This window comes from Talaromyces rugulosus, chromosome II (assembly GCF_013368755.1).
Source record: "Talaromyces rugulosus chromosome II, complete sequence".
NCBI classification, from domain to species: Eukaryota; Fungi; Ascomycota; class Eurotiomycetes; order Eurotiales; family Trichocomaceae; genus Talaromyces; species Talaromyces rugulosus.
The window spans coordinates 2870549-2897367 of NC_049562.1; the positions used below are offsets into that span (position 1 = coordinate 2870549).

Consider the following 26819-nt stretch of genomic DNA (forward strand, 5'->3'; position numbering starts at 1 on the left):
CAAGTGCAGCACGGTTATTACAATTCCATAGACAAAAATTAAAATCAATTGATAAAGCACTATGGCGGGTAGAATATGTCCACGTAAGAATAGCGCGCCTAGACAATGGTACACAATAAGAACCTCTTTCCAAATCCTGATATTTTTGTTGGGCTGATATAAACCCCCGACCCCAGTCGAAACAGGAAAACCAATGACATTGACTCTTTAATATCCCCTTCTTGCCTTCCAAATCGAACCAAAAACAAAACGACACAGCCTAAACGCCATCCGGGAGGTCACCCCATGCTTCCAAAATCAAACCATTTAATTCATATCCAGTCTCACCAGGAGATATCACAAAAGAAGAGAAAAAGAAAAGGAAGAATTCGAACAAAGGTCTCCATTCCTATGTTTCATCCGCCCCTCGAGCAGAAGTGTCGTTTGTGAGGTTGGACGAGTCGTTGCCAAGCTCAAGTCTTCGGCCAATGGTGCGAGACAGCCCGGCCGCTGCCCACCACTCGTCAGGAACATCTTCTCTGTGAAGCAAACGATCGAGGATGGCATTCATGTCCACGTCTGAAGATGGGTCGGAGAGCAACGAGGATATAGATGGAAGTGTCGATGTCCGTGACAGTCTTGGAATCGGCGGCTGGCTATCTTGAGTAGACCCGACCCCAAACAAAAGAGACCTGCGGCGGTGGCGATTGCGCGATTCAGAAGCCCGCAAATCAAAGTCAGCCTCGGGCTCTGTGTCTGATCCAGTCGTATAGTCCGGGAAATCGCACGGGTTCAGAAATTCCGGGTACGGCTCTAGAATCATATGCACTGTAGCTGAGGGCCCTTGTGATGCTGGCTGAGACGGAGCCGACCGAGGCGAGCCAGGAGCTCGAGTGGGGTTTGCCGACAAGGCTGCAGCAGAGGTGAAGGAAGAATCTGTGCTAGGAAGACTAGCATCTGGTGTGATAGTGGTGAGCAGAGTCTCCCAGGCATCGTCCCGTTCGTCATCCGGGCTCGTACTGCGTAGTCGATCTCCTAGGCCATCGATGGCTGAGCGTTGCTGGTCAACCTCCTCACGGCGGCTTCTCGGGCGGGAAGGGCGTGCTCTAGTCTCTCTCGTCCTCTCTTCGACAGAGCCATCGGGTCGTAAGTATTGGTAGGCGTCGCTCTGTGGCTGACCCTGACCCGAACTCTCGCGGCGAAAGGCAAAGGCGGGTGCAAATCTAGGAGTGAACGGGAGGCCATCCGAATTCTGTGGAGCGTTTGCATCGTCGCCCGACGACGCGCGGCTCAAAAAATCGTTCATAGACCATGGCGGGCTTGGGATTTCGAATCGCAAGGATGATTCTCGCGGTATTCGAAGGCGGCGGCCTGGCTGGCCATGCCTCAAAGCGTCCCGCAAGAGTCGAGAGCCGGCATCGCGCCGGGCATAATCACTCACTAGTGGGCCGTTGCGTGCAGCATCCAGAAGGGCAAGGTCGTCTGGCGACTGGTTCTGGCGCTGAGCCTGAGCCTGGTCGTTGTGCCGGGCATCCTCATGAAAGGTAGCGCGAGGCAGAGATGGGCGTGGAGGACCACCACCACTGCTTCCAGCGGCGCGCGGGAATACCTGTCGCACTGCTCCTCGACGGCGAATAGACGAGCGCGCATGCGCAGAGGGGTCGTTCTTGAGGGCACACTTGGGCGCAGCCGGCGAGGGCTCACGGTACATCCTACATGGCGTTAGCTGTCAACATATCGCGATATTGATAAGGCGCCTGGTTGGCGGCGCGACAAGCCGCGCGCGCGCGGTCGCGGCTCGGGTCAACTTACGGAAGCCCCATCGCGATGGGATGGAGATAGAAATATTGGACAATCACCCCTGCAGATAACCCACGCAAGATACGACGCGACTCAACATATAACAAAAATGCACAGCCAGCCCCGGCGAAACGACAGGAAGAGAGACGGGAAAGGAAGGGAAGAGGAGAGGGGAGAAAGCGACCGCGGCAGGTCGAGTCGGTTTTGCAACGATCGACGGGGGTGGCTGGAGCCAGTTGACCCCCTAAAAAAGTCCGACCAGGCGCTGACAGGTGAGCGGCCAACCAGAGGCGGCTCAAAAACAGACAGCGTGGGGGAGGAGGGGAAAATATATCTTTTGTCGAAGGTGTTTTGCAGCAAAAAACGATAAACTCACGTATTCACGTTCACATTCACCGGGTTTCTGCGAGCACAAGTCTTTCTGCCTTGAAAGATCTCTAAATTCAATGCCGGATCACGTGCCTTGCTGCCTGATCGGCCAGGCAGCAAACCCTGATAAAGGGACTTGCCCGCAGCCCGAGAATAATCTCTTGGCTTCATCATAGACCGAAGTCATGCCAGCCGTGCGTGGTGAGTCACTCTAGTCGGCAATCTGGTGAGATTCCACTGTTTTTTATTTCTTATACAATTCCTTTATTCTGACCGAGTCCTGTCCTCACAACTAGGCCCCGAACGATGCCGACACAAATGCCCGCTACTCTCTCCCGCCCTTGACCTCGACGCATCGAACAGTACAATACTAAGGAAGGAATGATCGAACTCGGCCTCTCTCGCATCTCTCGTCTCGTCCAGCAGTCGACCTTTTCCTGGAAAGCTATCCATGTCGCTGGCACCAATGGCAAGGGTTCCATCACCTCCTACGTCTCTGGTTTGCTGGCTGCTGCGGGGGTGAGCTGCGGTCGGTTTACCTCCCCTCATTTGATTGACCGCTGGGACTGCATCACCATAAACGAGAAGGTGGTGGAGGAGTCCCTTTTCCGGCAAGTCGAAGAGCAAGTCAAAAAGCGAGATCAGTCCCTGGGCCTGGGTGCATCCGAGTTTGAGCTTCTTACTGCAACCGCCTTTGAGATTTTCCACCAGCAGCATGTTGAGGTGGGCGTCGTCGAGGTGGGCATGGGAGGCCGCTTGGATGCCACAAACATCCTTACAAATGTTCTTGTTTCCGTGATTGCCAAGATTGGCCGTGACCACGAAACATTTCTCGGCAATTCGATTCAAGCAATTGCAAACGAAAAGGCGGGCATTCTCAAGAGCGGTGTCCCCTGTGTCATTGACGGAACCAATGAGCCTCAAGTGCTCCAAGTGCTCCAGGCTCGAATTCAAGATCTGGGAATCGATGCCACTACGGCGTCCTCTGACGTGGCAACTCAAAAGTTCCCCAATTTAGCCTCATTATTTCGGGACCTTGACCTGGAGCCCCATCAGAAGACAAACATTGCCTGTGCGACACTAGCATTACAAAAGGCTGCTGAGCACATCCAACTAAAGAGAAGTGTGGACGAGCTGGTACCAGTGCTATCAGAGATACAGTGGCCGGGCCGTTTACAATTCCTTAGTCTTGAGCCACTCGTATCTCGAACGAATCCGATCCTCCTTGACGGAGCACACAATGGTCAGTCATCAGGCGTTCTTGGCCAGTTTGTCGACCGGAAATTGCGCCAGAACGACCAATGCGTCACCTGGGTCATCTCTATCTCCCACGGCAAGCTTTGGCCCGAGATTTTGGAACCTTTGATCCGCCCTGGTGACAGCGTCGCAGTTGTTGCGTTTGGGCCGGTCGAAGGCATGCCATGGGTGAAAGCCACCGACACAGACTCTCTAGCTTCCGAGATCAGGACGATGCCAGGCGTTTCCAGCGTTGAATCTTTTGGCTCAGATATCCCTGGTGCAATAACCTGGGCATCCGGATCTGCCAATGAAGGGCCCCTGGTGATTGCGGGCAGCTTGTACCTGGTCTCTGACATTTTTCGGCTCCTCCGTGGGAAGCAGCAGACGAATAGCACAGTAACTATAGATCGACGCAATGTAGAGTAATTTAGAATTTGCAAACAAACATTAATAAAAATGACCATGCTACCAGCAACCCCCTCCTAAACCTCAAAATAACATGGCATGGGCCCAAACTGCGAGACCCTGGTAGGGCTGGCCTGTTGTGGTTTAAGGTTGCTTGCTGTACCTTGGCTGCGTCATGCCAGCCGTGCGGAGACACAACCACCGCATTTCATTTCTGTTCGTCGCTGCTCCCGAACCAAATTATTTCCCGAACGTGGATCAACAGACGGTGAGTATCTGGGCTTTCTATGCCACTACTGGCAAAACAAAGGCTAACTCGTCGTCGTCGCTCGTGTAGTAATATAGGCTGCGCCGAAATGTCATGAACCGAATCCTCAATAGGAGCCTCGGGCCTCAGTTCTCGCCCAATTATCCAGACAACAACAACGATCGAGCGTCGTACTCGCAGTCTAACTCTTCCGACCGTTTCAATTTACACGGGCAATCGGCTCTTCGTGTCGCATGAATAATTTACGGGCCTCCTGGTGGAAAACGTCCTGAAACGAATCTTTTGCAACCTGCTATGCGGCTCGCATCCCCGCGCACGCTTGATCCCCTCTCCGGCACCGCTGTTCATCAGAAGACTACACCGGGTCGGGTCTCTCACGAGACCCTCCATCTAACTCAGCATAATTCTACCGGCGTCTGGTTAGATCGGTCGTGAGCAAGAAAAAAAAAAACACACAGAGGAAATGGTCAGCCGCTCCAATGACGGCGGGGATCGGACCCCAGCATCCCCAGTCAAGGCACGGCTGGCGAGGTCAGGAACAAGCCCTACAAAAAGAGACGACAGGACGTCGTCCAAGTCTCTATCACAAGATGTTTCCGATTTGAAGGATTTTGTACGTGCAGCACCTCTGTCGTTGGTTTTATGCGGGGCAAGCATGCTAATACTTTTGAAGCAACTCGGCGATTGCCTGGGCAAAGGTGCCTTTGGATCGGTATATCGAGCTCTCAACTGGAATACCGGAGAAACGGTGGCAGTGAAACAGGTCAAATTAGTCGACCTTCCAAAAAGCGAGTTGCGGGTTATCATGGTGCGTATGCTATCATAAATGTTACCTGTGGGTCTTTCCAGCTGACGCATTAATTCTCTCGCAGCTTGAAATCGACCTCCTTAAAGCACTAGATGTGGGATACTTGACAGCCTTTTTTTTTCTTTCTATGCAACGGAGCTGACCAATCCGTAGCATCCAAATATCGTCAAGTATCACGGCTTCGTGAAGACACCAGACACACTCAATATCATTCTGGAGTATGTGACCAGCAAATCATATCCCACTTGCGTGAATGCTTATTGAACTAGATATTGTGAAAATGGATCATTGCACACCATCGCGAAAAACTTTGGCCGTTTCCCTGAGAACCTTGTCGCGCTGTACATGTCTCAAGTTCTGCAGGGGCTTCTATATCTTCACGACCAGGGTGTCATTCACCGAGATATCAAAGGCGCAAACATCCTCACCACCAAACAAGGCCTGGTCAAACTGGCGGACTTTGGCGTGGCTAGTCGTACAACGGGTCTCCACGAGTCGAGCGTCGTTGGCACTCCGTACTGGATGGCACCGGAAGTTATCGAGCTTTCAGGCGCCACCACCGCGTCAGATATCTGGAGCCTTGGCTGTACAGTGATTGAATTGCTGGATGGAAAGCCTCCATATCACAAATTTCAGCCGATGCCAGCTCTCTTCCGCATAGTAAACGACGATCACCCTCCATTGCCTCAGGGAGCGTCACCTGTACGTTTGACATTAATTCTTCTCTGTCTCGTGGTTATTTTCTCTAACCTTTGGTAGGCCGTGAAAGACTTCTTAATGCAATGCTTCCAGAAAGACCCGAATCTTCGAGTCTCGGCTCGAAAGCTTCTCAAACATCCATGGGTCGTCAATGCCCATCGGTCAGGATCAGTCGTCCCCAAGAAACCTACAGAGTACGAAGAAGCCGTTAAGAGCGTTCAAGAATGGAATGAGGCTCTCCGCTCACCGGATTCCACGACAATAAGAAAGCCAATTCGCACCGACCAAAATACCCCCAGCCACTCACGCCTTGACCCAACCCATACAGGATTACAGGCGAAACATGCGACAGCCGCTGGAGCTGGAAAACCAGCACCTGATAGATTTCGCTCTCCAGATCCCGAGGATAACTGGGACGACGACTTTGACTCGGCAATATCTCCTCATGCCCTCCATCTGCCTCACCTACGGCCACATGATCATCTCGGTGGCCTACTTTCATCGGACCGGCTGAAGTCATTTGCTTCACTCGACGGAACTACTATCCGTGATGCAGACAGCTCCTTGGAAGGTGATAGTGCAGATTCAGACCAATTAGAAACAATCAGGCCACTACCACGAAAACCAGTAGATGAGGATAAATCGGTACATAGACTACGCACACGCCATAAGCCGAGCAAGAGCGCCCTCCCTTCTCTTCCAAGCGTTCAGATCTTTGGTAGGGCGGACTTGTCTTCTTCAAAACCAGTGCGTCAGACGCGTCCTGCAGCTTTCTACAGTGAAAGCGCGGATGAAGATTACTCCGACTTGATTGTTGCAAATGATGATGTTCTAGAACGTAAACTAGGCGTGCTCCCAGTATGTATACATTCTGCATCTATTTTAATAGGTTTCTGACGCTGCTACAGGAAGTAGATGACAACGCCTTCCAGGCAGGCTTGCAGGCCTCGTCGAACAAGAAAGAATCTGTCCGGAGTACCAAGTCGGACGAGAACAAAAAGGGCTCCCAGTCAGGCTTACGGGCCCGAGGATCTATCAAACGTAGCCGCTCCTCTATTGAAATACAAAAGTTTGCCGAGGACGAACACGATGAAGATTTTTCGGATATATTTGGCAATGAAGAAGGATCTTTTGCGAAACCAGCGAGTGAACATGGCTCAGACCGAAGTACGCTGATGCTGCACTCCAAGCTGTCAAACAATTCGTGGTTAGGAGATCAAGACGATGAAGATGACCCTTTTGCTCAGTTGGAAGAAGGGTTCGACGAAATGGATCTAGAGGCAAACATTGCTCGTGACAAGTACGCCCGGCTACGCAATCAGGTTGAAGGGCTTGTAAGCTCCTTGAAAACGTCACAGGACGACGACGTACTTGCCGACATATCGGAGCAGCTGCTTTCGATCTTCTGTGACCTACCAGAAACAAAGGCCATCATTATTGGAGCGCACGGAATGCTTCCTATGCTGGAAATTCTTGAAGGGTGTCGCCGTCGAGACATCATATATAATCTGCTAAAAATCCTCAACTCGATCATTTATAATGACTATGAGATTCAGGAAAACCTATGTTTTGTGGGTGGCATACCAATTATCAACGACTTCGCCTCGAAGAAGTACCCACGTGAGATCCGACTCGAAGCTGCAGCTTTTGTACAACAAATGTATCAGTCCTCGACTCTTACGTTGCAAATGTTTGTCAGCGCTGGCGGTCTGAACGTGCTCGTCGATTTCTTGGAAGACGACTATGAAGACGAGCGTGAGCTTGTTCTGATTGGCGTGAACGGGATCTGGAGTGTTTTTGAACTTCAAGTAGGTTCTTTTTTCCCTTCGTATTACTGAAAGTACTCGGACTAATTATTACAGGGTTCCACTCCGAAGAATGACTTTTGCAGAATCCTTTCTCGGAACTCGGTGCTAGACCCATTATCACTTGTTCTGAGCAGGGTCCTGGAAGAAGATGAGGAATTGGCAAAAATCAGTGAAGGCCGTATAGCCAACATTTTTCTCTTATTTTCGCAGGCAGAAAATCATGTCAAGGAGATGGTGGCTGAAAGGACAGTACTGCACCGTAAGTACCGCAATGGGGTTTTTATCACAAAACAAAGTTGGCTTACCATATAAAACAGGAGTTCTGAAGGAACTAAGAAGGATGACGCCAATACATCAGATTACCATGTTAAAATTCATCAAAAATCTATCCATGTTATCGACGACGCTAGACTCCCTCCAGAACTCGAATGCGATAGACGTTTTGACAGAAATCTTGCGTTCTACCATGAAACAGCCCCATTTCCGAGAGGTGTCGAACCAGATACTGAATACCATATACAACATGTGCCGCCTCAGTAAGCCACGACAAGAAGATGCGGCGCTAAATGGTATTATACCTCTTCTGCAGAAGATTGTAAAGACGGAACGCCCCTTGAAAGAATTTGCTCTTCCCATATTATGTGATATGGCCCATTCAGGGAAAGTAGGGCGTCGCGAGCTTTGGCGCAATAAGGGCTTGCCTTTTTACATTTCGCTGCTTTCTGACCCTTATTGGCAAGTCACGGCTTTGGATGCTATATTTGCATGGTAAGTGTTTTTTTTTCCTCGTCATATATCGAGCCTTTGATAGCTAACAAACACTCTGCAGGCTTCAAGAAGAGACTGCCAAGGTTGAGGAACACTTGCTGGAGAGTCGAGCTGACGGCATGTCCTTTACCGACTCGATCGTGAAATGCTTGACCGTCTCGAAAGCCAATGCTTTTGAGAACCTGCTAGAACCCCTACAAAAACTATTGCGACTCAGCCCTCCAGTAGCATCTACGTTTGCTCGACCAGATCTTTTCACCCGGGTTCGCCAAAAGCTTCATCACAACAAGGCAGCCGTGCGCTTGAACTTGCTGCGTATTCTTTCTAGTATCTGCGATTGTACAGAAGAGCAAGGAGATCTTCTTGCTCGCTGCGGTCTACTAGATGCAATCAGGGAGCTTGAGAACGATCCCGCCATTCTCGTCAGAGACATGGCCGGCAAGCTTCTCAACTCTAGTGATGGTATAGACAGCCTTACCAGTGCAAAGAGACGACCGGTAATGAGACGAACGAGTAGCTCCGCCATGTCTCAGCTGGTGACGAACATGTCTCGTCCCACGACGCCTCAAATGCGAGCCGGGCAGCCCAAGGGGTTTTTTGACGCTCGTGAGGCTCCGCGACACCCACGTAACGGTCTTGGTCCTCATCTACGGCCGGGCACTCGGGATAGCAGTGGTTCGGTTACAGCGTCTGGGGAAACCGGTGTCTCTGGAGCTGTCCGAACGCGCGTACCTCGTGCTAGTCGCCTGTCCTTTATTGGATCTTTGCAGTCCGAAGACACAAGGTCTCCTAGCTCTACCGGCCGCCCACCGTCAGCCATCAATTCTCGCCGACGGCGACAAACGAACAGTGATCTCGACTGGGCATGAAACTGGTTTTATTTGTTTATCTTCCTTTCCTTTCCTTTTTCTTTCTTTCCTTCTTCTTCTATATTTAAACTTACCTTGATGTTTGACTTGCACAACTGTAAAGTTGGGGGGATATACTAGGTTAATGATTGATGTGCATGAAAAAGGCGTAATGGAACATATGGGACTTGGTTTCTACTGTACACGATGGTGTCGTTTCTTGATAACAGAGAGATATCCTTTAAGCTGATGGCCTATCACGACTGGATTACGCTAATGACATTGTCGCTTTCAAACATATTGAAGAAAAATAAATGATAAAAATAAATAATAAACGGCTTATATAAAGCACATGCAGCCGTGTTCATTCCGCGGTTCGTGGACCTGCAGCGGTCCCGCCGAAGAAAAGCCGGGTCGTCTGTGCGCTAACCGCTTTAGTCAACCTGCTCATGACAACTTTTCTTGCCTGTCTCAACCCTCTTTTTTGGTTGAACATCATCGCTTGTCTCGCCCATGACCCCATGGCTTAGTCCATGCTAGACTTATTGTTCACTCTTTACGTCGATTCGTGCGCGATCCGAAATTCCGAACTGTTCTTGCTCTTCCGGTCTCGGCGCAACTGGTGCGAAACACTCGAAGGAGATCAATTGAGACCCATGCTCATTCGATTTTACTTGCTATCAGTCGGGATGATCTGCTCTTGAAACCGTCCAACGATGAAATTCGCTCTCCCTCGGTCGGCGTCCCGGTTCGGTTCCCTTCCGTTTGTGTCGGTTAGGAGGAATGGAGGATGGTGGTTTTGCAACAGATGCCAGAACCAGGGACGGTCGTCGCCAGTGGATGTTCTGCTGAGCAAAAGGCAATATCATGGCACATATAATCTGCGCAATTCGAAAACGAGTCCTCACAATATCGATTTTTCGGGGGCTTTGAACGCGGCGAAACGGAATACATCATCATCGTCATCAAAGAGGACAAGGGCAATACAGCTGGCCGCCGCTGGTGGCACTGTAGCTGTTACGCTATTTGCTTTCTGGGATGATGTCAAACATACTTATGCGGCTGCAGAACGAACTGGCAGGGTCGTCACCGCGCTTGCAATTTGCATTAATGAGTAAGACTGGATTCTCGTCAATTCCACAATTCCACCGGGGGATGCTTGCTAATTGTATGGTTTTCTATATTGCAGTTACCGTACGACGCTCAACCAAACCGGCAGTTCGGAAGAAGACCGAAAGGCAATGCTAAAGGCATGCCATAAGCGCTGCGCAGAGCGGACTTTGACTGTGCTTGAAAAGAACGGTTCCATATTCATCAAATTGGGTCAACACCTGAGCAGCATGGGTTATCTTCTTCCGCTGGAGTGGACAAGCACATTTATTCCATTGCAGGACAAATGCCCCGTTTCGTCCTTTGAATCGGTCCAGGCCATGTTCCTCGCAGATACAGGACAGGACGTGAGCGAGCTCTTCTCGTCATTCGAGTCGAGCCCCATTGGCGCTGCATCGCTTGCTCAAGTACACATTGCAACACTCAAGGAGACGGGGCAGAAAGTCGCGGTCAAGGTCCAGCATCCGGCTCTGGCTGAATGGGTCCCGTTGGACTTGGCCCTGACTCGGCTGACTTTTTCCACGTTGAAACGCTTTTTCCCGGAATATGATCTCGAGTGGCTATCGAGGGAAATGGATCTTTCGTTGCCGTTAGAACTAGATTTTCAGCATGAGGCTGAAAATGCAATACGCGCAAAGAAATACTTTAAGGAGCATTCGAGTACCCCGTTGGTGATTCCGGAGGGTAGGTTTACTTTCTTTACGCCTTTATATTAGATATCAAGCATACTAACACGGTTGAAACAGTGATGTGGGCCAAGGAGCGAATCCTGGTTATGGAATTCATCTCTGGGCACCGACCAGATGATCTGCAATACCTCGACAGTAACGGCATTGACCGAGACGAGGTGTCGGCCGCATTTGCGCATATTTTCAACGAAATGATCTTCGGCGACAACGCGCCTCTCCACTGCGACCCCCATGGTGGCAACATCGCCATCCGCAAAAACGACACACGCAGTAAGCCGAATTTCGACATCATCCTGTACGACCACGGCTTGTATCGCGATATTCCAAAGGATCTGCGTCGCAACTACGCCAAACTGTGGCTTTCAGTGATCGAAGGGGATGAACCGAAGATGCGCAAGTACGCCCGCGAGGTGGCTGGTGTGTCGGACGAGCTTTTCCCAATCTTTGCCAGTGCAATCACCGGTCGAGACTATACTGTTGTGTCTCAGAAGAATATTGTCTCTTCGAGAAACAGTGACGAAGAAAAGAGTAATGTCACAAACGCTTTGGGTGACGGGTTGCTTCAACAACTAGTTGATCTTTTGGGAAAAGTCCCTCGTATTATTCTTTTGATTCTTAAAACAAATGACCTCAGTAAGTTTTTCCAGAAAGAAACAAAGAAGAAAAAGGACACAAGCTAATTCTCTCACAGCCCGAAGCCTCGACGAGAACCTGCACACTCGCCAAGGCCCCGTACGCACATTCCTCATCCTCGCTCGCTACGCGACACGAACTGTATTTGAAGAACAAATGGAAATAATTTCCATGAACGGCGGCATCTTGAAGATTGCCAATTTCCTGCGCTTTATCTCTGCGTTTACAGCATATGCTCGCATTGAGCTGAAGCTGATGGCGTATGAGAAGTGGCTTTTGGTGAAAAGCAGACTGGGGATCTCTATGTGATGGCTAATTACACATATGTAAATATATTTTGATATAGACTTTTTTTACTGTTCTTGGCCTGGAAGAAGTAGATGTATTGGTGTTGGGCTGTTAGACTAGTTAGACATGATAATAATTAGATTCGTGTATATTTTGTATTTACCATTTCTTAGGTTGTCATTCAGAGATTTCTAGTGCATTGGATTATTTTAGCCAAGTGCAATTACATAACTAGCACACATCAGTAGTTGTTTTGTCTGTTGATGCTGTCTTAGCATTGCCTATTTGGGGCTGGCCGATGTTAGCAAGCAAGAAAACCGTTTTTTAACATTCCAACACACCCTCTGCGAAACCGAGAACGAAACTCAACGCACAACTTTGAATGAATTAATCAACTTGAGAGAAAATTCTCAATTGACGATCTCAAAAAAATGCTGTTTCACAATAATCCATCTCACAAACCAACACAGGGACAACCCCTTCTTCACATGACACGAACCGGACAATCTCGGGTCTTTTCTACAACACTTCATGCACAAACCTCCAAGCAAGAGACTCCCAAAACCCTGGGCCGACATCCGAGGGTGAGCGAAAAAACTATATTTTTAAAATGAAAATAAAAAAATAAAATACATCAGCTAAGCAAATCCCAGTCAATAACTGCCCCCCTAGCAGCATTCACAATGGCCCTCCTGCTCGGGTCGTATTGTATCAGCTCCATCCGCGCAGCTCGGCGAGAAGCGCGATACCACCCTTCATCGCTATCATCGCCTGACGAGAGTGTCGCGGCGGGCTCGAGTTCGGGGTCGAACGTCACGTCGGCTGCATGGGTTGCAAAGGCGTTGGAGCAGGAAAAGTTGGAGAAGGAGGGTGGTAGTAGTAGCAGTGGCGGCAAACCAAGGAGCTAGAGAGAGAGAGAGAGAGAGAGAGAAAGGTTAGGTTTGGGTTCATTGCATTTGTAATTTTCGTTATTATCAATTGATAGCGTGGGGGGCGTCGAACTAGTCTAGTCTTGTATTTTTATCAATTGATACATTCGATCAACTTTTGCTTATATCAGACCTCCAATTAATGATAGCTAGTGTCTATGTACCACTGTATAGGAACCAGAACGCAGGCAGAACAAAATCTTTCATCGATAGCAAAAACCTGGCAAAACACTTGGGTAGTTAACTGTTTGTATGTATGTACGTGTCATCATGCGTTGGAAATGCACGAAAAAAAAGAGGAAGAAAATGATAAAAACTCGATAATCTACATGTTTCTGGAAAAGGGAGAGAACTAAAATAAATAAATCAGAAAATGAGAGAGGCAAAAAGACGCAAGACGCATGCACAACTCCGCACCAACCCTCTAGGATTTAACCGTGCTATGATAGAATAGACCCCTGTTCAATGTAGGGTAGACCCAATTAATTTCCGCAGCTTTTGTATATTTTCGCAGCGTAAAGAAAATCTCGAGGTCTAAACAATAGGATCGTCCGAGGCTTGTTTTTCTCCTTCGTGTTGGAGTGTTGTTATTGTTTTGCGGAGGTATTCGTACGTCAGCATGGTGGTCATAGCCGCAGGCACAGCTCGGATCAGATTTGTCCCAATTCCTGAGTAGAATGCCCGCCATCCTTCTTCACGAAGGATTGTCTGACAAGTGCGCCAGACACCGGCATAGCGAGGTCGGTTTGGCATGCCATCTGAAGAAGATGCACCACCAGGTGGCCGTCCCCGGTCGGCTGGGTGTTCAAGTCCTCCACGGAAAGAAATTTCTTCGGGCGAAGAGGCTGGTGGGTGTCGCTGTTGGGTCTGGAGTCGAGTACGGAGTACCTCGTGTGGGTACGTAGCAGTACTGGCGCAGATCTTGCTGAGGAATGTAGCCAACGATATTCCCACCCAATGTGAGTCACCTTCACCAGGGTGTTCTCCAATGCCATATCCCGTGAATGCCATCTTGAAATACTCATAGAGTGGGAATTGGATGGCCACATGAGTCAACCCTAGCAAGGCCGGTGTGAGACCAGAGTAAAAGGCCCGGATGCCTTCTGTCATGTACATTTTCCGAGCTGCGTCCAGTGAGTTTCGGTAGTGCCATGGAGTATGGCCATCTCCGCTCAGTCTGGCACTCTGCGACATTAATCGTGTTTTGATGACCCAGATTGGATTCGTCACTATCGTTGAACATGCTCCGGCCGTCACAGAAGCATATGTTCGTGAGAGCCACCAATTGTCTGTAATGTAGTCAGTATACTAGTCTGGAGGTTCGTCCTTTTTTTTTTTTTAACGAACCTGTTTTCTGTCCAAAAAAAGCCCTTGATTGATCGTACACGGTCAAATACACTGCCCATGTCGGCAGATATCCAAGCAGCATTGGCCCTAACCCCCGATACAATCCTCGAATGCCTTCGCTCCTCCAAATCGTTGATCCCGTACCAATCATTCCCCGGTACATTTGTGAAGTATGAGTTGGTGCGCGGCGTCGCGCAAAGCCTCCCTGGGCCTGCAACTTGGTCTTGATGACATCGAGAGGACATGTCACAATGCCCGAGGCCACGCCGGCCAGGGCGCCACAGAAAGGTGTGACATAGTAGTCTGGAAGTTGGGTCGTGAAGACTTCTACGCGCGTGAGCAGCCCGCTCGTAGGCGGCTTGCCGAGGTGCTGATGCTGCGGCTCAGGGCCAGCAGCCGGCCTTGATACGCTGTCGTCGGACGACATTGTACCAGGCAAGGCGGGTTGTCCGTGTTGGTCAGCGGCTGTTCACGGATTCGAGCATATCGGACGCTCGAACCCGGAACCCAGACCACCCCGGTATTCTCCCCTTTCTCGATGTCGGTACGTACGGTGTTCTCTTGATGGACGGTCAGTCGTGTTTTTCGAGTATGTGTTAATTGCTTTGAGGTGCTGTTGCAAGTCGAGATGATGTTGCTGGGAGGAGGAAGGAAAAATGGGCCCTTGTCAGATCCCGCTCAACGGTGGTCGCAAGTCACGAATTTGGGGTCGTGCGGGGTCTTCCCTCACGTCGCTAGCTTGCAGGCGACAGTAGGGCTACTCGCATATCACAATCGAGGGGAGCAGGCAAACAGAGAGATTGACCGGATAGAAGCGGTGGAAGGCGAAGAAGAGCAGCCGGTCTCATGGGCAGAGTCGCTGGTCCTTTGGGAATTCGGAGTCACTTGTTGACTAGGGCCGATATGGACGCCCTGCTGACCAATGATTGCGGGCTCTCTGGAGTCGCTGCAGCGCTGCTAATTAGTCTATCCCGCCGAAGCGCCAGAGCGGGGCTCGGTCAGCTTGTATAGAGATTATAATGTTGCTGCTGCTGTTGATGTTGTTATAATTACCGAGGTTTTGGACAAAGACTTGTCTGACGTCCTTTTCCAAAGGGATGCGCCAATACAGCATCCGAACAAGCATTACGGCGGCTCTGGGCAATCGGCCGTAAAATTACGCATGTGGTAATACCGCCTTCCGAAAAGGCACTAGCGCCTAGCCCGTTCGGGTCGCTTCGGCAGCACGCTGCAAAAGTCGCTGCCTCAGGCCGCAGTTCTTTTCCGCACTAGCGCCCTCGGTCGTGCAACGTCGAGAACAACGACAACAGCTTCTCCGTGTGCTGTCTCTCTGTCTGTCCCTCACCACCGGCTCTCAATTGGCCTGAAACAACGCTCATCGGGCTTTTCCAACATGTCTGTCCCTTCGTTCACCAACTATGTCGTGAAGCGACCCTTCTTGAGGCGCTGGATGCAGCCCATTGCCGAATGGTACACCAACGCCGCTGGCTACCGCCGTCTCGGATTGAGGTGGGTTCGCTCTATTTCCCCTGCTGTCGATGGCTCTATTGTAAAACGGAGCTTTTTCTGTCTGGTTTCAGTACTCGGGGAGGCGCAATCCCGTTGCTGAAGCTGCATGTCGGAGCTGGGCGCCGCTAGAGCAAAAATTCATGACTGACAACACCACGCAGAGCCGATGACTTGATCCCCGAAGAAAGCGAACTCGTCCAAAAGGCCCTCCGTCGTCTTCCTCCCAAGGACGCCTACGACCGCGTCTTCCGTCTTCGCCGTGCTTTCCAGGTAAATAAAAATGTTTTGGTCGGGAAATAATTAGATTGGTGGACTGACACCTGGATGCTTACAGTGCTCGATCTCTCACACTCTTCTCCCCGCCGAGGAGCAAACCAAGCCCGATGAGGTACGTTACATTTTTCCCTTTTTGGGGGAGTGGCATTGCATGTTCGAACGGCATGGACCAGTCGACAAGACGCAACTGCTAACATACCTCTCTCTCCAGGACCGCGAGTACCTCAGCCCAATCATCCGGGAATTGCAACAGGAAGCCCAAGAACGCGAGGACCTGGACACTCTGGTCGTCAAGCGAAAGTAAACCAGATTTTACGCTACATGTATTCTGATTTGAGGTGGGGGTGAAGTTACTTTTTATAGACTGAAGATTTCTGCTGGTGACTGAATTGGTCTGGATGAGGCCAGGCTAAAAACCTTCTGTACTCGTACTGTACAAACAAACAAATCAATCCTCTTTTCCTTTGTTTTGCAAACTCGGTACGATTGTCGATAATTAGACGTTGTTTCGCATATAAAAACATTACTCCGCTGTATTTAAAATGTTTTAAACGATCACATGATGCAAAAGTAAAAGTACGAGTACATGATGATCAGGTAACTGTAACTTGGTTTTACTCTCATTCCCTGTACAGTCTATGGTATACCGCTCCTCTATGGGAAGAATGGGTAGGTAGTTAGACTCCAGCGACTATACAGATAACAATACGCTTAAGTCACCGGGTGTCCCCTTGTTCTTTTTCTTGTCTTTTCCTTGTTTCTTGCTCTAGTATATATATAAATTGTAGGCCCTTGTGCATTTATCTTCAATGTTATGGTTTGATCATTGACAATGGCTGGCGATGCGGGTCCGCGTATATCTGATACTTTCATAGTTCAGTATGTATCAACAACGTTTGACAAGTATAGTGTTTTAAATACAACTTATTGTTCACTGGTAGTCAACTTTGACGTGGCAATACTTAGTTCTCCTCATAGAAGATGCTAATTCAATATTTGAAACACACGATCCACTGTCGTTAATAATATCAAAGGAATGTACAATGAAGTGTATAGGTGTCTAATTTTTTATATACTGATGATTCTGCTTCCAATATAGCAGCATATCGTCAACTTCAATCAATTCCTCCGGAGATTTAAGGAGTTTGCGATCCTCGACTACATATACAATAGACTATGTTCAATATATTATGTATATATATACAGTCATCCTACAGTAAAGTTATTGACTTATCGTCTCGATGTCCCGTCCATAAATCCCACGAGATAGAACACAGAGCGAAATATCGCGAAGATCAACAACAATTGATATATTTATTTAAACCAACGCGAAAATTAATCATTGATTGCGACGGGCAAATCGATCGCTCGGCCAACATGGAATAAAACCACATCTACAGGCCAACATCAATTGATCTCCGAATCTCGACTCAAAAATCTACAAAACAAAGGACTAGACCATAACTCTTAGCGACAATAATATACATTACCTTCAGTGACGTGATAAAAATCAAGCATAATTGAAAAAAAGACATCACGTGATACCTGGTCGGGTTGTCAGCTTACTACGACCTACAGTAAGAATATGCATGTCAGCTTACCCTCCTTCCCTTTTCCCTCTCATATTCTAGTCCCATTTTTTTCCTTCCTCGGGTGTCAAAAAAGTCGAGGCATCGAGTGTGTAGAATTGACCAACACCGAATTAACAGGTGATTGATGGATTGTCGAGAAGTTATGCGTCGCTAGTGGTGTGGATAAAGCCGTTCATAAAGCTTAAACGCGCATATCTTGTATAAATCGGCTGGATAAGGGTCATAAAATGCCATTTTAGGTTTCCCGCAACGCACTATATATATCCATAAAAAGTTATGCATAGTATAACAACCGCTCATGGTCTAGCAGGATTATGACGTCCGATTGTAATGGGAACAATTCATCGGAAGGTGGCTGGTTCGATTCCAGTTGAGCGGATTATCATTATTTCTCTCACCGCTCATGGTCTAGCAGGATTATGACGTCCGACTGTAATGGAACACTTCAACTCATCGGAAGGTGGCTGGTTCGATTCCAGTTGAGCGGAGAAATATGGTATCTTTTTGATATTTTTTGAATATTTTTTGGACTTGGTTTGTATATGGTCTTGTTTGTATTATTACGCTCAATTCAATACGGCAATATTTACGTCCTCGACCCTCCACATATACCACATGAAAAGAGTCCTAAAAGATATTAGCTTTGAGCAAATTACTTATAATTTATACATACCTATAGGGCCGAAACTTTTCGGCCAATTCTAACATTTCGTTTTCGGTCATGTATTTGAACTTGCCTTTCCCGTTAGCCTTGAGCTTGTTGATGTCTCTTCCCACAAAAGCTGCACATCCACGCCTACGGCATAGCGAAGTCAGTCTTGATGAAACTACCGGCGAACCAGTACTACACAAAAGAGATAAGAAAAACCTACTGCACCCCCAGATCCCCCGTCGAAAATACATCGGTTCTCTTCAGAGCAAAGCACGAAAACATCTCAACCGACCACCGGCCCAGCCCGCGCACAGCAATGAGCATTTCCATGACCTCGTCGTCTGTCGCCTTGAGCAGCTTCTCTGTGGACAGCTCACCGCCGGCAAACTTCTCCGCGAGGCCCTGGATATACTCTGCCTTGCGCTGGGACAATCCGGCAGTCCGCAGCGTGGGCAGATCGTGCTGCATGACCTCTGCCGGCGTGGGAAAGCGTCTTTTTTTACCATCTCCCGCTGCAGTGGTGTTTTCGAAAAGATCTAAAAACTTGTTCTTGATTGACTCCGCAGCCGCGCCGGAGACCTGTTGGCTGATGACGCTGCTAATCAGACTCTCAAACGGATCGACCCGCTCAGCTAACCCCTCGGGCGAGAATATACGGCAATGGTGCTTCTCGATAACGGGCTTCAGGCGTGGATCTGTAGCGATTAGATGCTCGAGCGCTTTCTCGAGCAGGTTGCCCGTTGTTGCGGTAGGTCGCGGTAAAGCAGTCTTGCTTGGGGATGCGTCCTCGACAGAAGGATATGCAACCACCGAACTTCCTCTTGGGGTCATGAGCGTCGCATTAGTCCTGTGAGGATCGACTGGTCGATCAAGTCGAGGCGGCGGTGTCAGCCTTGGGATAGTATCTCTCGACATTGATACCCCATCTTCTGTGGGATCTTTCTTCTTTGGGGTTGTGGGAACGGCAAATTCCTGGGTTGTTTGTGCGTTTATATTGGACTTTGTTGGAGATTTTGCTTTCTTCTTTACGATCCCATTAGGGTTGCTCTGCTTCTTGCCCTTGCTTTTGCTGACTTGAGCCAAACTGGATGCCGGTTTCGGCAAGTCGGGTACCTGCTCGCGTATGCGAGTCGAACGACGAGGCGCCATGATACTGGTCACAGTAAAAGGGATCCTCCTGTTGATAACTTTGAAGAGAGCCAGCTCGTCGGTAAGGGCGTGTATATATATATCAACGCTGACAAATCACAATGAGTCTTTTAAAAGGCAAGAATTGAATGCTGTTCTAGTGAATATTTTTAGCCTAATGCCTGATTGGCCGAAACCAACCGTGAAGCAAAAAGTCGGTGCGCGATGTTCACTTTGTCGTCCTGACAGGCTGGCTGCCTATACGGGGCCTCCGCAATCGCGTCTTGTCACGCGGGGTCCCGTGACCAAAAAAGCCTAATCTAACCTTTTTCGGATGTTATTTTATCATGACTCAGCAGTTACTTGATAACTATCTAGTTATGCCTGAGGCATCAACGAGATATGATAACGAGTGTGTACCTGTGAGACAAATTGGCCAGTTTTGTATTGTTTCGCTACTTGAATTCTATCGAGAATGTATTGGTCGGTATGAAGGGGATTGACTATTGAATGGTCAATTAATTGGAACTCGTCAAGTGTGGGGTGCCATCCTGGAGAGTCTTTAAAAAAACAAAACAGGGACATTTGAAAAACGGTTTGTTGCAGTGTATTCAGAAAGACCTTTTCAAGCAACTTAACATTGCTTTTAGCTATGACTATGGTAAACTCTAGGATTAGGCTGTTGCGAGTCTTGGAGATCAATATCATTGGTGCGCAGACCACGGCACAAGCGATGCATAACATTTAAAGGCGCAGGTGGATGGAGTAATGGTGCTTATTGCTAATATGGGTGGCTGGATTCCCGAGTCGATATGCCGTTGATTCGCGTCAATACAATATCACCCGGTTATACCAAGACCGCGGCCACCGGAAACGCATTGACGCACCCTGGTATGGAAGGGCGGTGGTCAGAGCAAAACATACTAAACAGAATCAGCTTTCCGGCTGAGTTCCGGGGCCCTATAATGTTTCTGCTGAGTGATGTTAGTCATTTCATGACGGCTGCTGATTTGAGAGTGGACGGTGGACACCGTGTATGGTGACCATCTTCGTATTACGGAGTGCTAATAAGGGATGGACGGGGTAGCTCATCCATGATCCTTGTATTAGTAGTCGGATTTGGCGGTCAACGAACAATTGCGTATACAGGTAGGTAGCTACTTTGTTTTCACTAGTACGTGGCTGCAGATGAACGCCAAAAAGCTTACGAAAAGCTTAACCAACACGTTCATACCGCGGAGGCTGACATATCGAGTCAGGGTGTTAAACAAACCTATACTCTAGACCCATTGTCGAGATATATCAGGGAAAAAAACAAGTATGTTTACCCGGTCCTTGGACCGAAAAGCCCAAAACAGCTCTGATTGGCTTGCGCGTGGATAAAAGCTTTTTTCGATTGCAGTTTTATATGCGCCTTATCGTCGTAATCGCAAGCGGCCGCGTCATAGGTTATGTAATGGATGCACATGCGCACGGCCTAGCCACGGGGAATCACGAGAGACGGCAATTGGAAATGGGATGAAATGGCCATGCTGTGCGACTTGACCGCTCACGTCGGGAGGGCTGTACATGCATGTGTCGAGTCAACAATAATAATGATAGCAGGCTGCCATTCCAGAATGCAGTGCCAAGCCGGGCTAGTCTAAAATAGGCGAGTGGCTGAGTTGGGAACGTGGGCTCCACACACAAACATGCAAACATGCAAAACACGGACAAACAAAGCAGGCCGAAAACAGGATTGGCGTTGTCCGGAAGATACCTTGAGTTTTGTTGTTATTTCTGAGAGTTTCACAATGTCAGAGAGAATAATATGGTGCATTCCCAAGTAATAATATTGCTTTTATCAAAAATAGCCTGGCCCGATTGCCTCATCGGGCGGATCTGGCAGTAATTTCCCCAAGCCGGCCGATCGCAGTCGCGTTAGGGGGAGAATGATAGCTGGATCATCATAGCTCGTCTGGTGGCGAATTGGCTTATCATTGCTTGTTTGTTGTTGTTATGTATTGGGTGTCCCGAACGCGGACAAAGCCGAGAAACGGCATTCAACGTTGGCAGCGTGACTCCAGAGCTACTCGGTACTATGGCTGCAACTTGCTGTCATGTCCGTACTGTACGAGAGTATTCAGTAAGGAAGGAGATTGTAGAGGATGCGACTACCATGCGTTATTGTGATGATCCAGTAGCGTCGGGCCTAAACAGCTTCGACGCACGACGAATGAAACGGTGCAGCGGGCTAGTGACCCACTAGGACCCCACTAGCACGCCGAGGCTGGCCTGTGACTGGCCACAGTGGGGCGTTTTCGTCGCGATCGGCCAATAGAAAGGGCGCTTCCCTGTTTTCTCTGCCCCTGGCGGACTCGCAAGTGGGGCCCGTTTGGCCCCGCTAAACCCTGCTTGCGGCGCGGCGATTGGCCGCACCCGCCTCTGGTCTCACCTTTCCCTTTTTCCGTTTTCCGTGGCTCCTTCCCTCCTCTCCTTTCTTGCTCGCTCCTTCCTCTCGCTTCCCTTTTTCCCATCCTTTATTCATCTTCGCTCCTGCCCCAATCGGCGCTTCTTATACCTTTTCCCTCGTTGAAGGCTCTTCTTCTTCTTTTCACTCGTTCATCTCCCTTTATTGCTCCCTCGCTGCGACCTCGTCCGGCTCGATTGCTATACCTGCCGTAATACCGCCACAGCATTATATCCCCTTTCATAGTATGTTGGCACCCGATTGCAATTTTCTCCCTGCACACCCCCAGTCACCGTTGCACAGCTCTCGGTGGCACGACGTGGAATGAATGGCAATGGATGTTGTGTGCGTGTGATGACTCGGCAACCGTGTCAACACTCGCTCTCTGGAATGCTGACCGCGTCGACCTCTGCACCGATTTTCCTTCGCAGCTTTTCGAGTCGCACCGGCTAACATGCACTTTTGCATTTGTCTTGCAGATATTCCGTGAAAACAACAAATCAAGTCGCAATGTCTGCCTCCAAGCTTTTCGTCTCCGCCTTGATGGCCTCTGGCCTCGCCATGGTCGCGGCTGGTAAGCAACTCCGATGTGAATTCTGCACTTGGCCGACGTGACTGACCTCGGAATCCACTACAGACAGCACCTGCTCCGGTGGTGCTAAGATCTCCGCCCAATCCGACGCCGATGAGATTAACAGCTGCTCGACCTACAGCGGAGATATCACTATCAGCAGCAACGCTCAGACTCCCTTGACCTTCAATGGAATCGAGAAGGTTACTGGTGACTTCAGCTCCAACGGTGCCGTCAACCTCAGCTCAATCTCTGCTCCCACCATCAGCGAGATTGGCGGCGCGTTCAAGTTGACCAGCGTCAACGCTCTGACCTCGCTCTCCTTCCCCGAGCTGATCTCTGTCGGTTCTATCCACTTCGAGGCTCTCGCCAACATCCAGGGTTTGGGCTTTACCAAGGGCGTTACCACCGCCGGCTCTGTCTACATCGTCAACACCGGTTTGACCTCCCTGCAGGGAATTGAGCTCAACTCCGTTGGTCAGCTTGAGTTGACTGCCAACGACTACTTGACTGAGATCAACGTCAACAACATGAAGAACATCTCTGGTTCTCTGACCATCTCGAACAACAACAACAAGTTGACCGTCGACTTCCCCAACCTGGTGACTGCCAAGGATGTGACCATCCGCAACACCAGCTCCATCGCGGTTCCCTCGCTCGCCAACCTGACTGGTTCGCTCGGTCTTTTCGGAAACTTCATCTCCAACTTCTCTGCCCCTAACCTGACTTCTTGCTCCGATCTCGACATCGACAGCAACGGACACCTGGCGAAGCTCTCTTTGCCCCAGCTGACCACCTTGTCTGGTGGTCTTGCCATCTCCAACAACGGCAAGCTCGTCAGCATTGACCTGCCCAAGCTGTCTCACGTCGATGGTGCCATTGACCTGACTGGCTCTTTCGAGAAGTAAGTACTTCTTTCACGAGAGAATAATGTTCAACATGTACTAATTGATATTTTCTAGTGTCTCTTTCCCTGCTCTCAAGTACGTCCACGGTGGTTTCAACGCCCAGTCTACTGCTGAGTTCTCCTGCGATGACATGGAGGCTGAGAAGGAAGCCATCCACGGTTCCTTCAACTGCACTTCGACTTCCAACCCCACCACCATCGACGGAAGCTCCGGCAGCAACGACACTGGTTCTTCCACCAGCAGCTCGTCTTCTACGTCCGCTACCTCCAGCGGTGCTGCCGTTGCTGGCTTTGTCGCTCCCACGATGGGCCTCACTGCCGTTCTCGGTGGTCTCCTTTCCCTGCTGATGTAAGGAAGTTGAATCTTGAATGGGTTCGTGATGTTTTCTTTTTCTCTCTCTCTATTCGGCAGGTCATTCCTTATATTGAGGTCTTGTAAAGTCCTGTGGCAAACGACTTGAGTTTTCTTTTTTCACTTGATTTTATTATGCTGCTCTTTTACTTCGCGCAAAATTTTCCTTTTGGCCGCGACTGTTCATGATAATAATTCGTCCCCTTCTAGTTAAGCGCCTGTCGTTCCAGTCATCCTCTCTTTGTACTTTAAAAATTCCCGTGTCTATCTAAGCATTCCATCCTAGATGACTGCCCGGAGTAGGGACTGTTTCATAGCATACGTGCGCGCGCTTAGTTACGTAGCTTGTACGGCCAAGAGCGTAACGAGGGTGGGCAGAGCAGCAGTTGGTGTGTAATCATGCGTGTGTACAAGACTTTTACTATTGTGGGAGCTTTTGCAGTTGTGCTTTACAGTTGTACATTCCATGCGAATAATAGACGTTCCTTACCTTGATTATCTAGGATTAATATTTAATACGAGCTATGTTTTCTTATATGTTACATTTGTTTCCTAGTAGATGCCGCATAAGACCTTGCCAGTTTCAAGACAAGGGCTGCCAACCTAGACCGGCCTGTTGCTGACACAGTAATTTCCACCTGTTGGAGGATTGTCACCCCCAACTTTAGTTGCTAGTAACGTTGAAAGATAGTTGAGTTGGCTGACGACGTGTCACCTCCGTGGAACAAAACGCTTGGTAATTACTACCATGCTACTACGTACTCTGTACTAGTAGTAGTGGTGCTCGTTTGCCGAGGCTCACACGGCATGCCCGCGGCCTTAATAGGTAGGAGGGCGATGTCACTTGCTGACTTTTGGTCTTGCACGGCGGGGCCCTGGGAGGTTTAGTACAATACTACAAGTACTATAAACTGGTTTTGGTATTTGCCTTGCATGTGGATCGGCTCTTGGAGAAAGAGGAGTATAATCATTATTAGCTGGTTACGTGGGGGAAGAGTGAAGTTATAATTATTGCCGTTGTGGTGGTGGTTATTATAATACGAGTAGTAACGGTACTAAGTATAGTGATTGATGGTGATAATAATAATAAGAATGCAATAATACGTCCCACGACAGCGGTAACCCCGTGATCCAGACTCTTGCTCCTTCCTCTTCAGCTCTCCCCGTCCCGGTAAAAACTTGATCCCTGCAAGTCTCGACCCAGTTCTCCGGACTCGTTGCATGCCCGACTGACTTTTGATCCCCGAACATGTCCTTTTTGCGCGAGCTTGGAAATCGGTTCATGCAGGACTTATGCAGACGATCCGCCTAACTGATAGGCTCGGAACAATTTAAAAGTCCCCGGAACGCGATCGTGGGCGGACGATTTTGTTCCTATTGGAGCACGTCGGACAAAATTCATGCATGCTACGCCCTTCCAGTCTGCGTCGTCCCGGCCTAGTTCGGCACCAGTTCGATCCGGTTCTTCTTGAAGGAGGGGGATGGGTAGATCGTGAGGGGAATCGGGGGGTTTTTCTGGCCTTTCTGATGGACAAAGAGTGGCCGGTTAGTTTGATCCAGACAGTCGGTTCAGGGCGATCGGTCTCATATCATTCATTGCCCTGGCTGAGGACGTTAAAACTTCGATATGCTGCTGTACGCTTCACCTTCAGCTCCAGCTCCAGGTTCAGCTCGCTCACTGACACCAAATCTATTCTCCATCCTATCCACACCGGGCCCAGCCATCCACAATACTATCGGCATCGTGCCATGATCGTGGTTTCGCGGCAGAGCCCTAGCGGCAGGGCGCTCAGACACTAGCCGACATGCCATTCCTTTTAGGAGCTTTGAGGCCGACTCCAGAAAAATAAAAATATGACAGCTCTCAATGCTACGCTGCTGAGCGACAGTTCATCGAGGCCCATCGAGATACATACTATCATAATTTTCCTGCGCCAAGTTCCAAACCCCTCTCTTCCCCAAACTCTGTGAGAGTCTAGTCCACTTCTGGGCCCTGGTGCTCTTGTCCATGCCGTCATGAGGGTTCTTCTATCGACCCGATCTTGAGATCAAGCCCCTTCCCAACTGCGAACTGCACTGCACAGTGCACATTACACAGGTTCCTGTCGGCATCGCCCCGCCCGTCAGATCCACGATGTACCTGGCACTGGCCTGCAGATGTGCCCGCAGCACTGGTTCGTCTAAATTTTGAATCTTTCGGTGCTGGAGTCGGCCGGCGTTTGGCGAGCCGGGAATTGGATCCCATTCTCGCCTGGATAAGATAGAAGTGAACATCCAAAAAAAAAAAAGGGAGGTTTATGGTATTCTCGCCTATTCTCAATGGGTCAATACCTTACATACAAATGGCACCATCTTTTTCTTCGTCGCTGCCCCTCGCAGGATAAGAAACAATAGGACCGAGGGGGTGGGAACAAGATGTTGGAACGAACTAAGCGATCTATGCGTACCTTAGGACGCTCTATTCTGATTATATGCATAGTGGCTAGTTCTCATGTGGGCCCCCTTCTTTCGCCCAAGGAAGTCCCTTGTGGGCGGCTAGACTGGTAGTCTGCGGACGGGCATGATACACGTACAGCGATTGTATACATGTGGGTGTCTGTTTGACGAACGGCGATGACGAAACGAGAACTCTTTCCAGGAACCGCACAGGTCCGAGTCCGCGCCGTCGTTCGTAATTTGGAATCGATAGCTGATCTCGCCTTTCTCGCCACAGCAGCTAAACACGCTCCGATTTTGGATGTGCGTTTTGCCTCTCGCCTGGCGTTCCTAAATCCCGACCTGGAGCGAGAGAGAGAAAGCCTGTATCCACCGCAGAGAACATGTTAGAGAGATCACGACGGAATATCGCTAGTTTTAAGACATGAAATAGGTGGCTGCGAATTTTCACCACATGCCGATCTGATTGGACTCGGAAAGTATTGATGCAAGGAGCGACTATAATAATCTGCAGCGACCCCGTCCAGCCGGGCACGAATCATGGCCTGCAGTGGACTCCATCTCAAACTCACTGGCCAGATCGTGCCACACTCAAAATTTCCATTCGTGGATCTCCCCTCTTTTCGTCTGTTCTTGATAGGTCGCTAGCATCCTCTGGCTTAGTCTGAATATGTAGCCGCTCTCTCGCGCGGCTTTTCGTCAATCTTCCCCGTCGACGATGGAGCTGCACGAAGCTGCAATAGTTGCAGAAGCGCAGCCGTACCTCACATCGATTGCATTGCGTGGTCCTTATGCGTTTTCCCCTCTAGGACGCACTGAGATCGCGCTAATGATACACCAAGTAGCACATTTTTTTTTTTTGTTTTTTGTTACAGATTGCATTTGATCGAGCAGCACGAAGCTAACTGGTATTCTTATCGGGGAGGCCAAAGCGAGGGGTAAGGGGGGATCAGAAAATAG

General features: G+C 49.3%; 8 protein-coding genes and 2 non-coding genes across 10 annotated transcripts; 7 read left to right on the top strand and 3 right to left on the bottom strand.

Annotated features, from left to right (window-relative positions):
* Nucleotides 1-388: 388 nt before the first annotated feature.
* TRUGW13939_03482 (uncharacterized protein) lies at nucleotides 389-1802 on the bottom strand (the record flags this gene model as incomplete). Its single annotated transcript, XM_035486666.1, has 2 exons — nucleotides 389-1691; nucleotides 1792-1802. 2 exons carry the CDS (start codon nucleotides 1800-1802, stop codon nucleotides 389-391), a joined length of 1314 nt encoding a protein of 437 aa, XP_035342559.1.
* A 727-nt stretch (nucleotides 1803-2529) lies between these two features.
* On the top strand, nucleotides 2530-3813 carry TRUGW13939_03483 (uncharacterized protein; the record flags this gene model as incomplete). The annotated part of the gene is made up of 1 exon (XM_035486667.1): nucleotides 2530-3813. The coding sequence occupies one exon, from the start codon at nucleotides 2530-2532 to the stop codon at nucleotides 3811-3813; it is 1284 nt and encodes a 427-aa protein (XP_035342560.1).
* A 710-nt stretch (nucleotides 3814-4523) lies between these two features.
* On the top strand, nucleotides 4524-9012 carry TRUGW13939_03484 (uncharacterized protein; the record flags this gene model as incomplete). The annotated part of the gene is made up of 10 exons (XM_035486668.1): nucleotides 4524-4673; nucleotides 4734-4868; nucleotides 4933-4962; nucleotides 5022-5086; nucleotides 5138-5570; nucleotides 5628-6425; nucleotides 6476-7375; nucleotides 7430-7634; nucleotides 7693-8143; nucleotides 8205-9012. 10 exons carry the CDS (start codon nucleotides 4524-4526, stop codon nucleotides 9010-9012), a joined length of 3975 nt encoding a protein of 1324 aa, XP_035342561.1.
* A 695-nt stretch (nucleotides 9013-9707) lies between these two features.
* TRUGW13939_03485 (uncharacterized protein) lies at nucleotides 9708-12619 on the top strand (the record flags this gene model as incomplete). The annotated part of the gene is made up of 6 exons (XM_035486669.1): nucleotides 9708-10105; nucleotides 10181-10785; nucleotides 10848-11423; nucleotides 11482-11702; nucleotides 12182-12295; nucleotides 12350-12619. 6 exons carry the CDS (start codon nucleotides 9708-9710, stop codon nucleotides 12617-12619), a joined length of 2184 nt encoding a protein of 727 aa, XP_035342562.1.
* A 555-nt stretch (nucleotides 12620-13174) lies between these two features.
* On the bottom strand, nucleotides 13175-14414 carry TRUGW13939_03486 (uncharacterized protein; the record flags this gene model as incomplete). The annotated part of the gene is made up of 2 exons (XM_035486670.1): nucleotides 13175-13929; nucleotides 13988-14414. The coding sequence occupies 2 exons, from the start codon at nucleotides 14412-14414 to the stop codon at nucleotides 13175-13177; spliced, it is 1182 nt and encodes a 393-aa protein (XP_035342563.1).
* A 966-nt stretch (nucleotides 14415-15380) lies between these two features.
* Nucleotides 15381-16076, top strand: TRUGW13939_03487 (uncharacterized protein; the record flags this gene model as incomplete). Its single annotated transcript, XM_035486671.1, has 4 exons — nucleotides 15381-15496; nucleotides 15658-15766; nucleotides 15831-15884; nucleotides 15984-16076. The coding sequence occupies 4 exons, from the start codon at nucleotides 15381-15383 to the stop codon at nucleotides 16074-16076; spliced, it is 372 nt and encodes a 123-aa protein (XP_035342564.1).
* A 1580-nt stretch (nucleotides 16077-17656) lies between these two features.
* On the top strand, nucleotides 17657-17743 carry TRUGW13939_03488. Its single transcript has one exon. It is a non-coding gene; the product is annotated as a tRNA-Tyr (tRNA).
* Nucleotides 17744-17761: 18 nt separating this feature from the next.
* TRUGW13939_03489 lies at nucleotides 17762-17852 on the top strand. The gene has a single exon. It is a non-coding gene; the product is annotated as a tRNA-Tyr (tRNA).
* A 78-nt stretch (nucleotides 17853-17930) lies between these two features.
* TRUGW13939_03490 (uncharacterized protein) lies at nucleotides 17931-19165 on the bottom strand (the record flags this gene model as incomplete). The annotated part of the gene is made up of 3 exons (XM_035486672.1): nucleotides 17931-17991; nucleotides 18038-18160; nucleotides 18237-19165. 3 exons carry the CDS (start codon nucleotides 19163-19165, stop codon nucleotides 17931-17933), a joined length of 1113 nt encoding a protein of 370 aa, XP_035342565.1.
* Nucleotides 19166-22103: 2938 nt separating this feature from the next.
* Nucleotides 22104-23424, top strand: TRUGW13939_03491 (uncharacterized protein; the record flags this gene model as incomplete). The annotated part of the gene is made up of 3 exons (XM_035486673.1): nucleotides 22104-22167; nucleotides 22231-23068; nucleotides 23127-23424. 3 exons carry the CDS (start codon nucleotides 22104-22106, stop codon nucleotides 23422-23424), a joined length of 1200 nt encoding a protein of 399 aa, XP_035342566.1.
* Nucleotides 23425-26819: the final 3395 nt, after the last annotated feature.